The 15,837-nt window shown below is 38.3% G+C and overlaps 1 protein-coding gene across 1 annotated transcript; it reads left to right on the top strand.

The window, feature by feature from the left end:
* The first annotated feature begins 297 nt into the window (after positions 1-297).
* Positions 298-15,554, top strand: LOC140988311 (zinc finger BED domain-containing protein RICESLEEPER 2-like). The gene is made up of 9 exons (XM_073457340.1): positions 298-465; positions 857-907; positions 12,917-13,572; positions 13,633-13,644; positions 13,739-14,268; positions 14,386-14,633; positions 14,742-15,015; positions 15,103-15,150; positions 15,232-15,554. The coding sequence occupies exons 1-9, from the start codon at positions 373-375 to the stop codon at positions 15,276-15,278; spliced, it is 1,959 nt and encodes a 652-aa protein (XP_073313441.1). The 5' UTR covers positions 298-372; the 3' UTR covers positions 15,279-15,554.
* Positions 15,555-15,837: the final 283 nt, after the last annotated feature.

Below are 15,837 nucleotides of genomic sequence, written 5' to 3'. Positions count from 1 at the left end.
GAGATGAGTTTTTCAGATTTCTTTATATTGATAATTGAAAAAAAAAAAAAGGAGCCATCTCTTATTTTTTGGTAAGAAGAGATTTGTTTTCCTGATTTTGTGTATTGACAATTGAAAAAAAAAAAAAAAAAGAGTCATGTGGGCGCCAACTCAGTGGCGCCCAGGGAAGTACACACCAAAGGTGTGTAGGGTATCATTAAAAAAGGATAATACTTATATATATATATATATATATATATATATAAAAGATAATACTTTAAGTTTTATACTTATACTTCAAAAACAATACCTACAAGGCGTCTCATTCACTTCACGCTCAAGAATAAGAAACAAAGAGAACTAAAAACCCTAGCCCCCAAATCTAAATTTGGTATGATACGGCTTGTAAGGGGATCAAGGCTCGGTTCGAGGAAAGGTTTTAGACCGGCAAGAATCGTTGGTTTTTCTCCAAGCTCAGGTTTTGAGGTTAAAGTAATTATAGAAGTTTCATTTTGTCTTACGGATTTGTGCCCTTTATTTCCAGCTAAATTGCTAGTTAATTTTGGGATTTTGATTTTACAAACCATGAAATGTAGATGCTAAATTGCTAGTTTCATTTTGTCATACGGATTTCTGCCCTTTATTTCCAGTGAAATTGCTACTTATTTTGGGATTTTGATTTTACCAACCATTCCTTTAATTCTGTTATTACTTGCCTCAGGATTTGGAATTGAGTATCTTGAAATCTATTCATTTATGGTGAAAGGCACACAGGGCTACGTACTGCAAGAATCTATTCATTTTTCATTATGATTCCAGATTATAGATTACTTTCATTAATATTTATGGCATAATTTTACCAAATTATATTTGACAGAAAATTTTACCAAATTATATTGCTCAAACTTGGTGCTACGTACTGCATGAGTGATAAGCATGAATTATATAGCGTTTTAGAGATTTTTATTTTGTCGTATTCATGCTTATCTGGCGATTTTATTCTGATTTTTGCGCTTTATTCGTCTCATTATTGCTATGTACAGGTTTGACTGAAAGATGATAAAAACCGAAGAAAAGAAAAAAAAGTCAAACTTTGCATTGCCATGTTAGAAACAACCGGAAAAGTAGGAAGAATTTCACAGTGCCTATCCGGACCTCTACACGGACCCCGTGTAAGGGTCCGTGCCTTGAAAGCCAAAAGAAGAGCTTGACAGAGTCTACACGGACCCCATGACGGACCTGTACGCGGGATCCGTGTAGAAAAGCACCCGAGAAGACAAATCCAGAGTCTACACGGACCCAAAGACGGACCTTGACACGGGGTCCATGTCCAGTGTTTTCCCAAGAATTAATATTACAGTATCTACACGGACCCATACACGGATGTATGCACGGGGTCCGTGTACTTGATATCAGATCCAATATTTTGCGAAGATTCTGTGGAGATTTGGAGGATAATTGGGAGGAAATAAAAGATATGAGAGAGATTTTTTTGGGGAGAGGAGGACTTATCAGACGGAGAGCAGGGGGGAAAAGAAAGAAGAAAAAGAGGAGAGACCGCGCAATTCACACGCAAGATCCGCGCACCATCACTGAGATTTTCTCTTCTCTTGTTTTCTTATTTTCATTCATGATTTCGAATATTAGATTTGATTCTAGTATTGAATTTATGGAGTAGTTTTTCTTGTGATCGGGACCACGATAGGGACAAACTGTCGATTCTGTTCATTCATTGGATTATTTGATTTATGAATTAATCTATGTTATTGATTAATGTTTGTATAATTTTCGTGCTTTTAATTTGGCCAATTATTTGCATGTTTGTTGTTCGATCTTGACTCGAAAGAGAATATGTTGAATTTAGCTTCAAAAAAAAATATTTATAAATCAACACACGGTTAAATCGACTAGAAATAGTATTCGGTTTCAATGTGCGATTTTAGGCGAAAGCTGTGATTCCATCGTTGAATAATGCGTTTTTGTTTAATTAAATTCAATTAGAAATAATTGGACTGTTAAATAAAAATAGGATTATAAATTCTAGAAATAGATTTATAGTTAGTTCAGGGAATTTCATCGTGACATCGAGTAATCTGGGGTTAATTAATTACAAGGTGTGACAGTAATCAAAGTTTGGACCGTTGTGCGTTCTCGGTCATTTTGTTGAATTTGAAATTATCCCAAGTTTTAAGTTGTCCTGCAAATTCGATCTTAGTTAATAATTTAGCATAATTTAATTTAATTCAACTAGTTGAAATTATCACCAAATCACTTGTTATTATTTGCCTAGATTAAATCGAATAATTTATATTTTAGTATTTAAACAATAGTCTTTGTGGGATCGATACTTGGACTTGTCGTCCATTTGTTACAACTTGACCTAGTCCGCTTGCTAGAATTATTCCTAACCGAAACAATCGGTCAAGTTTTTGGCGCCGTTGCCGGGGACAATTTGTTTAATATTAGGATAAATTATTTGTTTGAGACTAGGCTTTTATTCTTAGTTTTAATTTTTCATTTAATATTTTTAAATCTTTAGTATTTTAATTAACTTTGTTTCAGATTTTTACACTTTTTAGGAGCTTAATTTGTGCGCTTAAATTTTTGATTTCAGGAGTTATCTCGCGTTATATGAGCCGTGCTCAAGACGTCAAAAATCTAGTGCCACTTGATCTAGAGATTGAAAGCACTCTCCGCCGCATTCGTAGAGCTCGAAGGAACAACAACTTGGCTTTTGAATCTGAATCTGAAGAGGAATCTGCAATAGACCTTAAACCAGAATCTGAAGGCATGGCCGGAGAAGAGGATAATCGTACTTTAATGGAGCTCCATTGGCCAGCATTTGGAGGTTATGGCTCTAGTATTGTCCGTCCTACAATTCAAGCGAACACATTCGAACTTAAACCGGCCATCATCCAGATGATTCAACTCCAATTCAAATTTGCAGGATCACCTTCTGAAGACCCCAATGCACATCTGGAGAATTTTCTGTCGATCTGTGATACAATCAAGTGCAATGGGGTGAGTACGGAAGCCATTCGACTCAGACTATTTCCATTCTCCCTGCAAGGAGAAGCTATGGAGTGGCTTCGAGACCTTCCGGCTGGTTCTAGTACTACATGGGATGAGTTAGTCGAGGTCTTTATGCACAGATATTTTCCCCCAACCAAGATTACATAGTTGCGAAATGAAATCACATCATTTAGACAGAGAGATGGGGAATCATTGAATTCAGCATGGGCAAGGTTTAAGAAGATGTTGAGAATGTGCCCGAGACATGGTTTTTCGATAGGCCAACAGGTTGAAACAGTCTACTACGGGGTGGATCCATCTGTGCGATCTATGCTTGATGCAGCGAAAAATGGTAGCTTGTACAGGAAAAAGCCAACCGCAGCACTTGAAATCATATCTAATATGGCAGAGAGAAATGTAGGCTGGCAAGACAATTGAACGGAGAAGAAAGTCGGATTCCTTGAGATGGACGCTCTGACAGCGATCACAGCAAAGTTTGATGTACTGACACATCAGATGGCACAACTACAAGCAAATAAATCATTACCAGTCAAGCCAGTGAATCAAATTCAGGGAAATACTGAGATAGTTGGTGGATCATCTAATGAAATGCCATTCGTGCTAGATATGTCTTGTGAGGGAATACAGTGTCTTGGAGAGGATTTAGTGAATTATGTAAGAAACCAGGGTCGACAACAATATAATCCATACAGCTTCTCATATAATCCGGGATGGAGGAATCATCCGAATTTTGGTTGGAGGCAGTCAGAAAATACTGTTGAGCAACCATATTTCAATCCTCCACAACATCCTACACAGCAAAAGCCTCCTCAGCAATCACTTAAACCTCCGCAAGTTACTGGACCTTCTATGCCACCCGATTTCAAGCCACAAGATAGCAAATCGAGTCTTGAGGATATTCTAGCCAAGTACATAGCCGGGAATGAGATGAGATGGCAAAATCATGATGCCATGATGCAAAGGGTTGAGACTCAACTAGGGCAGCTGGCGACACAAATGGCTACACGAGCTCCGGGTTCACTACCTAGTGACACGGAAAAGAATCCAAAGGGTGTCAATGCAGCCACGGTGATAGCTCCCCTAAAGCAAGAAGTAATTGATGTTGAGGAAAATGTGAAAGAAGAGGGTCATCCAAGCAAGGGCCCGAGGACGCAAGGAAAGCAGGTAAGTCTCTAAACTCGAACCCCACTGTTGATATTAATTCACTCCCGTTTTCCCAAAGAGCAAAGCAACTGCAACTGGATACTCAATTTTCAAAATTCCTTGAGATTTTCAAAAAACTGCACATAAATATCCCGTTTGCAGAAGCTTTAGCTCAAATGCCCTCATATGCAAAATTTCTCAAATAAATTCTATCAAACAAGAGGAAACTAGTGGATTTTGAGACATTGAAGCTTTTGGAGGAATGTTCTGCAATTTTACAAAATAAGTTGCCTCCAAAAGCTAAGGACCCAGGTAGCTTCTCTATTCCTTGTACCATAGGACGTTCATTTTTTGGTAAGGCTTTATGTAATTTAGGTGCAAGCATTAATTTAATGCCTTATTCATGTTTTGAGAAGCTAGGAATTGGTGAAGTTAAACCTACTACAATTTCCCTACAATTGGCTGATAGATCTATTAAATACCCTAGGGGAGTAGTAGAAGACGTTTTAGTGAAGGTTGACAAGTTTATTTTCCCAGTGGACTTTGTTGTGTTAGATATGGAAGAGGATTGTGAGATTCCTCTCATTTTAGGAAGACCATTTTTAGCCACTGGAAAAGCTCTGATAGATGTACACAAGGGTGAGTTGGTGTTGAGGTTAAATAATGAGAGCGTGGTGTTTAATGTTTTTCAGTCCATCAAATATCCCAACGATACATCTGATTGTTTTAGAATTGATGCTACTGACGAGTTTGTTGAGTATGGTTTGCAGGAATTACTTGATGAGGATCCTTTGGCGGTATGTTGACCCATTCGTGCCTGCAAGCTTTGGGAAATCAAGAGCTGGACGAATGTATTCATTATCTGGAAGCAGGCAGACCGATTTCGAAAACGGTAAACTCGAGGATTGGGGAGCTTGGGTATATCCCACGACCTTTAAAATCATCTATTGAAAAAGCCCCAATCCTAGAGATGAAACCTCTACCTTTGCACTTAAAATATCTATTTTTACTTGATAATGATAAATTTCCAGTGATAGTTTCCTCTACGTTGACAGGTACGGAATAAAAAAAGCTGTTGCGAGTTCTGAGAGATAATATCAAAGCCATAGGTTGGAGTATTGCCGACATCAAAGGGATCAGTTCATCCATGTGCATGCACAAAATTCTGATGGAGGCCGACCACAAGACATCTACCCAACCTCAAAGGCGTCTGAACCCAGCTATGCAAGAGGTGGTAAAGAAAGAAGTGATAAAGCTACTGGACGCTGGTATTATTTACCCAATTTCTGATAGTAGGTGGGTAAGTCCAGTACAAGTTGTTCCGAAAAAAGGTGGCATCACTGTAGTAAAAAATGAGAACAATGAATTAATTCCTACCAGAACTTTTACAGGGTGGCGTGTTTGCATCGATTATAGAAAACTTAATGACGCCACCCGTAAGGACCATTTCCCCCTCCCGTTTATTGATCAAATGTTGGAAAGATTAGCTGGACATTCTTTTTACTGTTTTCTGGTGGTTATTCGGGTTATATGCAAATCCCCATTGACCCTGAAGATCAGGAGAAAACCACGTTTACCTGTCCTTACGGGACATTTTCATATAAACGAATGGCATTCGGTCTATGTAATGCACCAGCAACTTTTCAACGCTGCATAATGGCAATTTTTCAAGACATGATTGAGAATTATATTGAAATATTCATGAATGATTTTTCTGTCTTTGGCTCTTCATTTGATACGTGTTTGATTAACCTGTCTAAGGTCTTGGAGAGAAGTGAGGAGTCAAATCTGGTTTTAAACTGGGAAAAATGCCATTTCATGGCGAGAGAGGGAATAGTATTGGGACACAAAATTTCTGAAACTGGGATTGAAGTTGATAAGGCTAAAATTGAAGTGATAGAAAAACTCCCAGCCCCAACAAACATCAGAGGAGTGCGTAGTTTTCTAGGACATGCAGGATTCTATACACGCTTTATCAAAGATTTTTCTTGCATTGCTAAGCCACTAACCAATTTGCTGATAAAAGATGTGCGTTTTGATTTTTCCGATGAGTGTGTGCAAGCATTTCAGGTTTTGAAGGAGAAATTAATCACCGCACCTGTGATGATAGCGCCTGACTGGGGGTCGCCATTTGAGGTGATGTGTGACGCAAGCGACACAGCTCTGGGGGCAGTGTTAGGGCAAAAGAGGAAAAACTACATCCATGTCATCTACTATGCTAGTATGACACTGTCAGCTGCCCAACTGAACTACGCCACTACAGAGAAGGAGCTTCTTGCTGTGGTTTTTGCTCTGGATAAGTTTAGATCATATCTGATAGGGAGAAAAGTTTTAGTGCACACCGATCATTCAGCCTTGAAATATTTGATGGCTAAAAAAGATGCAAAACCAAGGCTAATTCTCTGGATCCTTCTGTTGCAGGAATTTGACTTGGACATAATCGATAGAAAGGGGACAGAGAACCAGGTTGCAGATCATCTTTCACGTTTGGAGAATCCAAGTGCAGGTAAGGGTTTTATTCGCGATGATTTCCCGGATGAACAACTGTTTGAGGTAAACAATTTGCCCTGGTATGCCGATTTTGTTAATTATCTATCCAGTAAGTTCATTCATCCTCATTTTACTTATCAGCAAAAAAAAAGTTTTTCTCAGAATTGAAATATTATCTGTGGGAGGATCTTTATTTGTTTAGAATATGTGCAGACGGTATAGTCCGGAGATGTATCTCCCAGGAAGAGGTAAGTGAAATTTTGTTTCATTGTCATGCTGGTCCAGCTGGAGGCCATTTTGGGGCAACTAGGACTGCGTCAAAAGTCCTCCAGTCTTGTTTCTATTGGCCTACTCTGTTTAAGGATGCACATGAATATGTTACAAAATGTTCGAATTGTCAGCGCACAGGTAATATCTCTAGGAGACATGAATTGCCTCTCAATAATATTCTGGTATGTGAGATATTTGATGTATAGGGTATATATTTCATGGGTCCGTTTCCAGTTTCTTTCGGGAACAAGTATATTTTAGTGGCTGTAGATTACATGTCTAAGTGGGTAGAGGCACTTGCATGCAAAACTAATGACTCTAGGGTTGTCGTTCAATTTCTCAAGAAAAATATTTTCTCACGTTTTGGCACACCTAGAGCCATCATTAGCGATGGGGGTACTCATTTATGTAATCGTCAATTTGACAATTTGTTGGCTAAGTATGGGGTCCGACATAAGGTGGCCACACCTTATCACCCTAAAACTAGTGGCCAAGTCGAGGTATCAAACAGAGAATTAAAACGCATTCTTGAGAAGACAGTCGGTGCTTCAAGGAAAGAATGGTCTAGCAAACTCGACGATGCACTTTGGGCTTACAGCACTGCTTTCAAAACCCCCATCGGCATGTCTCCTTTTAAATTGTTGTATGGGAAGTCTTGTCACCTACCCGTAGAACTTGAACATAAGGCTTATTGGGCTACTAAATTCTTGAATTTTGATGCTAAAGCCACAGGTGATGAGAGAGTGCTGCAGCTGAATGAATTGGACGAGTTTAGGTTGGAGGCTTATGAGAATGCCAAGCGTTACAAAGAGAAAACCAAACGCTGGCATGATCAGAACATCGTCCATTGAGAATTTGTGGTCGGACAACTGGTTCTGCTATATAATTCTCGACTGAAGTTGATGCCAGGTAAGTTGCGTTCACGATGGTCAGCACCATGTACCATCACACAAGTTTTCCCTTACGGGACAATGGAGATCACTAGTGAAGCAACTGAAGCATTCAAAGTGAATGGGCACAGACTAAAAGTTTATCATGGTGGTACCATGCCCGATGAGCCGACCACCGTGGATCTGCAGGATCCAAACTGAATAAAGGGAGTACAGTCTGGCTATCGACTATAAATTTAGCGCTTGTTGGGAGGCAACCCAACGTTTAGTTTTGTTTTCCTTCCATTTTTATTTTAGTTTTCTTTCTTTTTGTTTGTTTTATGCATATCTCGCGAGTTAATATCAGTGAATGGTGGTGCAGGTAATTTATTCATTGGCGGTGAAATTTCTCAAATGTAGGGAGTCTATTAGGACCAGCGGACTCAGAACATCAAGTAGGCCAGGGAAGTTTTTGTACAATTCCTGCATCTTGTGTGCTTGATCGAGTTTCAATTTTGATGTGTAGATTTATAAAATTGTACATTCCTGGTTTTGCATATGTGTTCGGTTCGTAGTGTGTAAAAAAAAACAAAAAACAAAAAATAAAAATAAATAGTTAATCCGTTTTCCAGAGTGTACACGGATGTGTACCCGGACCCCGTGTCCTAGTTTTCCCAACATGCCGATTTCTAGAGTGTACACGGATGTGTAACCGGACCCCTACACGGGGCCCTTGTCCCAGCTTTTTCAAATTGCCTAATTCCAGAGACTACACGGACCTGTACACGGACGCGTACACGAGGTCCGTGTACAACACTTACAGATTTCTCATATTCGCGAACCTACACGGACCGTGACACGGATCCCAACACGAGGTCCGTGCCTTCTAATTCCGGCTGTATCAGATTTAAAAATCGTGACTTTCCTTCCCCAAATCCCTAAATTCCCAAATCATTTCTCTCCTTCACTCACGCCGCCCACCAGCTGCACCGCCCTACTTCCCGTCGCCGACCGCCATCCACCATTGCGCTGCAACACCTCTTCTAGTTCCGGTAAGCGTGGCTTGACACTCACTCCCTAGGATTATTGCCTGTTCGTTCAGATATTGATTGAGTATTTGTTTTCGGTGGTTGGGTGCCATTCTCCGAGTAGAGGGCTTTTGGAATTTGATTGTGCACAAGATTCCATTGATATTAATTGAGTCCACCTTCGGGATAATCTGTTGTTGATCACATCGATCGTGGATTGATTTGAATTGGAGTTTTGGTTGATTATCATTGCGTTTAAATAGGCTCGTAATTTGGGTCCGCCTGATTGTGCTTATTTGTGGGTTGTGGTGATTGAATTGTTTGGTTATTTGGGATTGTTGAGCTTCATTGGTTGCGTATTTGAATCTAGCCGTCTCGATCGCCATGCCTCCTCGCCGACACACTAGTAAGCGCGCCCGAGGCGGCGCATCATCATCCTCTGGGTCCGCACGGTTAGCAATTGATCCCGCTAGGTTCATCAACCGCGAAAATTTTGAGTGGTACTCCGCACTGCATGAGAACTCTGTCATTGTGGAACGTTCTATTCATCCACGAATTGACCATGAAGTGCCACTCCAAGCAGAGTTTGATAAATTTTGTTGGGGACCTCTATTAGACATAACTGGCCCTTATTACCCTAACTTGGTATGGCAATTCTACGCCAACTTTGAGGAAAAGGACAAAACTGGATTGCAACACATTCGTACGTATGTCAAGGGGAATACTATCGAATTGACTAGCGATTATCTGGCCGCTATATTAAACGTCCCCAATGATGGGCCCCCGATAGTCTTCAACCAGTTGGACCTTTTCTTGTCAGACATCACGTTCCGAATCCCTCAGGAGAGAAGCCGGCTCCAATACCACACATCTCTTACAGGTTCCCGCTCCAGCGTCCTCCCGACATCCCTACCACTGCTGGATCGTCTCATCTGTTACTTCACAGGGGCGAATGTCATTCCGAGGAAAGCTGGGAACAATGAGGTCCGCCATTTGGATCTCTATATTATAGACAAGATGTTGAATGGCTTGGGGGCCATTCCAGCTATTCCGGTGGCGTCGATTATGATATCCCATATGCGCTCTCAGTGTTATCACACATCGTTGCATTGCACTTAACAACACTTTTCACGCAGGATGTGACTATATCTAGAGAAAGAACTCTTTTTTTACTTGATAACCGAATTAAATTGTTAGATTTTGGATCGCCACGGAAATAGTTTCATGACTAGTTTTGAATAAGAGGAGTCGTAGTTTCAAGGAGAGAGTCAGACATGAACCAGTGTTGTATCTACATTTCATTCCATGCACTTGGTCAAACTTTTACTCATTCATGGTAAATTGGTGCAAGGTAAACTTAAAAAAAAAACAAAAAAAAAAATTCGAACAAAGATCCCTAGAACTCGTCTGATTAGCCCTCGAAGCGAAAATACGAACGATGGTGACTTAGGATGATTTAGGCGATCTTTGGACCGTTTGAACCTTTCAAGCCTACCTGATACATCATTTATTGTCTCTAGTAACCCCTTTTGAGCCTGTTAAAAATTCGAATGGTGTGTGTCAATGACACACAATTAGACCCCATTCGTAATTTATTCAATGTCCCACATCAACCACCTGAATTTTAGCCTATACACTTATTCCTACTTATTTTTGAGAGAAATAAACCTTCTGTACACATTGAAATGTTCAAGCTACTCCAAAGAGTTGAAGGAATTTATCTGAAGGAATCGATGAATTATTTTTCAAAAAAAAAAAGAGAGAGAAAAGGAAAAGTGTATGATATTGAAGACACCCGAAGAATCTGTGGGTGAAAGTTGAAGGACAATGAAAAAGAAAGGAGATGATAGAGCCCTAAAGATGATAAAAATACAATGATTGGTGGTGAGTAAAAGGGTGAATGATGGCGCTGCAGAAGTATATTTATTTTCTCTCACTTTTGACTCCCATGCCTTCTAGTGTAGCCGTGAACCTTGTCCTTACGTTATAAGCTTGAAAAGACCTATTAACCAAGTCATTATCGTTCAACATTTAGTACAGAGGGGTATGAAAGTCAAGCATATAGGGCGTTTCGAAAAAAAAAATGATGATGATATAAGTGACCCGGAAACCAAATAACTGTTCATGAGTATAAGTTATGACTTGCACACTACACATCTCGTTCTGTTGATCTTTACTAGGTAATGTTTGAATCTTAAATTGTGATGAAAACGAATCTTGTGATATTCGAAGCATGATCTTTTGACCGGGGGTGAAAGAATTGGACAAATTGAGAAGTTTTGATTGTATTACTTGAGTTCTGAATCTAAGATATTTCTCATCCTTATTTTATGTCTGATTTGTTCGAGGACGAACAAAGGTTAAGTGTGGGGGAGTTGATAAGCACGAATTATATAGCGCTTTAGAGATTTTTATTTTGTCGTATTCATGCTTATCTAGCGATTTTATTCCGATTTTTGCGCTTTTATTCGTCTCATTATTGCTATGTACAGGTTTGACCGAAAGATGATAAAAACCGAAGAAAAGAAAGGAAAGTCAAACTTTGCATTGCCATGTCAGAAACAACCGGAAAAGTAGGAAGAATTTCACAGTGCCTATCCGGACCTCTACACGGACCCCGTGTAAGGGTCTGTGCCTTGAAAGCCAAAGGAAGAGCTTGACAGAGTCTACAGGGACCCCATGACGGACCTGTACGCGGGGTCCGTGTAGAAAAGCACCCGAGAAGACAAATCCAGAGTCTACACGGACCCAAAGACAGACCTTGACACGGGGTCCGTGTCCAGTGTTTTCCCAAGAATTAATATTACAGTATCTACACGGACCCATACACGGATGTATGCACGGGGTCCATGTACTTGATATCAGATCCAATATTTTACGAAGATTCTGTGGAGATTTGGAGGATAATAGGGAGGAAATATAAGATATGAGAGGGATTTTTTTGGGGAGCGGAGGACTTATCAGACGGAGAGCAGGGGGGAAAAGAAAGAAGAAAAAGAGGAGAGACCGCGCAATTCACACGCAAGATCCGTGCACCATCACTGAGATTTTCTCTTCTCTTGTTTTCTTATTTTCATTCATGATTTCGAATATTAGATTTGATTCTAGTATTGAATTTATGGAGTAGTTTTTCTTGTGATCGGGACCACGATAGGGACAAACTGTCGAGTCTGTTCATTCATTGGATTATTTGATTTATGAATTAATCTATGTTATTGATTAATGTTTGCATAATTTTCGTGATTTTAATTTGGCCAATTATTTGCATGTTTGTTGTTCGATCTTGACTCGAAAGAGAATAGGTTGAATTTAGCTTCAAAAAAATATATATAAATCAACACACGGTTAAATCGACTAGAAATAGTATTCGGTTTCAATGTGCGATTTTAGGCGACAGCTGTGATTCCATCGTTGAATAATGCGTTTTTGTTTAATTAAATTCAATTAGAAATAATTGGACTGTTAAATAAAAATAAGATTATAAATTCTAGAAATAGATTTATAGTTAGTTCAGGGAATTTCACCGTGACATCGAGTAATCTGGGGTTAATTAATTCCAAGGCGTGACAGTAATCAAAGTTTGGACCGTTGTGCGTTCCCGATCATTTTGTTCAATTTGAAATTATCCCAAGTTTTAAGTTGTCCTGCAAATTCGATCTTAGTAAATAATTTAGCATAATTTAATTTAATTCAACTAGTTGAAATTATCACCAAATCACTTGTTATTATTTGCCTAGATTAAATCGAATAATTTAGATTTTAGTATTTAAACAATAGTCTCTGTGGGATCGATACTTGGACTTGTCGTCCATTTGTTACAACTTGACCTAGTCCGCTTGCTAGAATTATTCCTAACCGAAACAATCAGTCAATGAGGTAGCTTCTCCTTTGTTTGGTTCTGTGATTAAATTGTTGTCATCAGATAATTAATGATTATGTTGGTTGACTTAGTAAATAAAATTAGTTTGAGTTCACTTAATTATTTGAAATGTGTTTTCATCTCATGAACTTCTTTGGGGTGATTAAAAGTTTTCTATGAAATGATACAAGGATGCTTTGTTATATATATTAACGAAACTTAGTCTATTATTTGTATCATTTAATATGGAAACTAATGATAAAGAGGTTGTGGGTGCCATGCAAACTGCTCCAACTGTGGAAAGTCAAGCATCACATTCGCAAAATTGGAGTGTTTCAATAGGGGCAAACGAAACATCTCAAAATGAGAATTTAGATGCTGAAATTACAGGAGAAGATGATGGAAATAAAAGAAAATTAAGATATCCCGCATGGAATCATTTTGAGAGAAAGAAAATTGGAGGAAAATGGAGAGTAGTGTGCAATGATTGTAAGAAATCCTTGGGTGCTGAAGAAAAGAATGGTACCAGGCATTTGCTTAACCATATAAAAACATGTTTGTACAAAAGACAAAAGACAATAAATCAATCACTATTGCAGCAAAAAAAATACAATGATGAGATGGTGGTGCTTGGGACATACAATTTCAACCAAGATCATGGGAGGACGGAGCTTGCGAATATGATTATATTGCATGAGTATCCGTTATCTATGGTTGATCATGTAGGCTTTAGAAGGTACTCTTATGCCTTACAACCATTATTTAAGGTTGTTTCTCGGAACACAATTAAGAACGACATCATAAAGGTGTTTGAGTATGAAAGAGATAAGACAATGAAATTATTAGAGTCAAATGCTAGTCGAATTGCATTGACAATTGATATGTGGAAGTCAAGTAATTAGAAAAGAGGATTCATGGCCATCACTTCACATTTCATTGATGCTTCATGGAAATTACAAAGTCGGCTTGTAAGGTAATTTTTTTTAACTCTTTAACATCATACTTGTATTTTTCCAGTTATTATATTACTATTATTATTATTAATATTTATTATATTTTTTTACCAGATTTATGTATGTGCCGTGTCCACATACTGTTGAGATCCTTGCAAGTGCCCTTGTTGAATGCCTCTTGGATTGGAATTTGGATAGTAAGTTATCTACTTTAACTGTTGATGATTGCACAACTAATGATACTATGATTGAACATATTCTCGACAAGCTTCCTCCAAGTTCACTTATTTTAGAAGGAAAATTATTTCACATGCGGTGTTGTGCCCATATTTTGAATTTGGTTGTGAGGGATGTACTAGAATTGATTTGTGACAGTATTAAAACAATTCGTTATAGTGTCGGATTTTGGTCGGCAACTCCTAAAAGAGATGAAAAATTTATTGAAACAGCTCGACAGTTGAAGGTTCTAAGCACCAAACAATTGGAACTTGATTGCAAAACACGATGGAACTCCACTTATTTAATGCTTATCACTGCATTGGAATACAAAGATGTGTGTGCTCGTTTGAAACAACGTGAGACTTTATATAAAAGAGTTCCCAAAGAAGAAGATTGGTCAAAAGTGAGAGAGATTTCTTCTAAATTTTAGATGTTTTATGATGCCACAAAGTTGTTTTCGGGGACCAAGTATCCGACTATAAATCTTTTCTTCTCAACCATTTGCGATATTAAGTTGGCAATTAGTGATTGGCTTCTCTCAGATGATAATTTAGTGAAAACAATGGCAACAAATATGAAAGTAAAGTTTGAAAAATATTGGGATGTGATGAATTGTTTATTAGCAATTGGGAGCGGGAGCATTTTAGATCCGAGGTACAAGATGAAAACATATCAATTCTATTATCCTCTTGTTTATGGTGATATGTCTTCATTTGAAATTAAAACAGTAAAGAAAAAGTTGTTTGATGTGGTAGAAGAGTACAAGAAAAATTCCAAACTATCTCGGGAAGTGGAAGATTCACAATCTTCATCTTTAAGGCCTCCACTTCCTAAGCATAGTAATAATGCTGATAAATTCGAGATGTTCATGGATTGTAATACTATTACTGAACATTAGAAATCCGAGTTGGATTATTATTTAGAAGAGTCACTCTTGCCAAGAAATACAAGTGACTTTGATATATTATGTTGGTGGAAGACAAATGGGATCAAATATCCCATTTTGCATGATATTGCTAAGGATGTATTGGCTATTCCTATGACGACCGTTGCTTCCAAATCAACATTCAGTTCTAGTGGGAGAGTGTTAAGTACACACCGTAATAAGCTTCATCCTAAAACTGTGGAGGCTTTGATGTGTGCTCGAAATTGGTTATGGATTGAAATTCAAGGTATTAAATAGTTTTCAAATTAAATTATTTCTAATAATTTCTTTTTATTATTTGTAATTTTTGTTGTTTGCTTGTATTAATTATTAGATTATATAGTTTCAAAGGATCAAAAGTTTGACAATGATTATGACATAGGGTAAACAATAAGTTGTTTTTGTCATTGTATTAAAGTATTTTGAATTTATAAAATTTTTCCTAAAACTCTTATTAATTTGCAGGATCCGGATGAGCCAGAGCCACGCACTAATTGTAAAATTGATTAATGTGTGGAATGATGTGATTCGACATAATGGAGAAGAAAATGGTGATGATAATGATAAGTTTGATCATTTCTTTTTATAATGATGAAATAACATTAGTTTTTTCTTTAATTTTGTATGACTGATGTAAGATGCTCACATTTTTTATCTTAAGGATTTGAGTTGCATCTTTTTTCTACAGTGTTTGACATTTATATAAACTCTTTATCAGATATTTTATAAATTTTGTTATGATTTCATTTGAGTACTTGAGGTTTCTTTAAAAATTCGGGTATTTCAAACGGGTTTAGGGACGGGGACGGGGACGGGGATTCCCCGATTAGGTAGATCCGGGGATGGATGCGGGGATGGGAGTGGGGATATAATTAGGGGACGGGGATGGGGATGGCAAACCCGCCCCCGTCCCGTCCTATTGCCATCCCTAGATGTGTTGTTGAGAGACCCGACGAATTATAACGATGTTGTTACGAGGGCCTTCAGAGCTGAGCAATCACTAAAAGATATTGAGTGAAAAATGTAGAGAAAGAGGTCACCTCCATAGCAGTAGTAGCAACAACAAAGC

The sequence above is a fragment of the Primulina huaijiensis genome, chromosome 11, assembly GCF_012295235.1.
Source record: "Primulina huaijiensis isolate GDHJ02 chromosome 11, ASM1229523v2, whole genome shotgun sequence".
NCBI classification, from domain to species: domain Eukaryota; kingdom Viridiplantae; phylum Streptophyta; class Magnoliopsida; order Lamiales; family Gesneriaceae; genus Primulina; species Primulina huaijiensis.
This window is presented reverse-complemented; position numbering and strand designations above follow the sequence as displayed.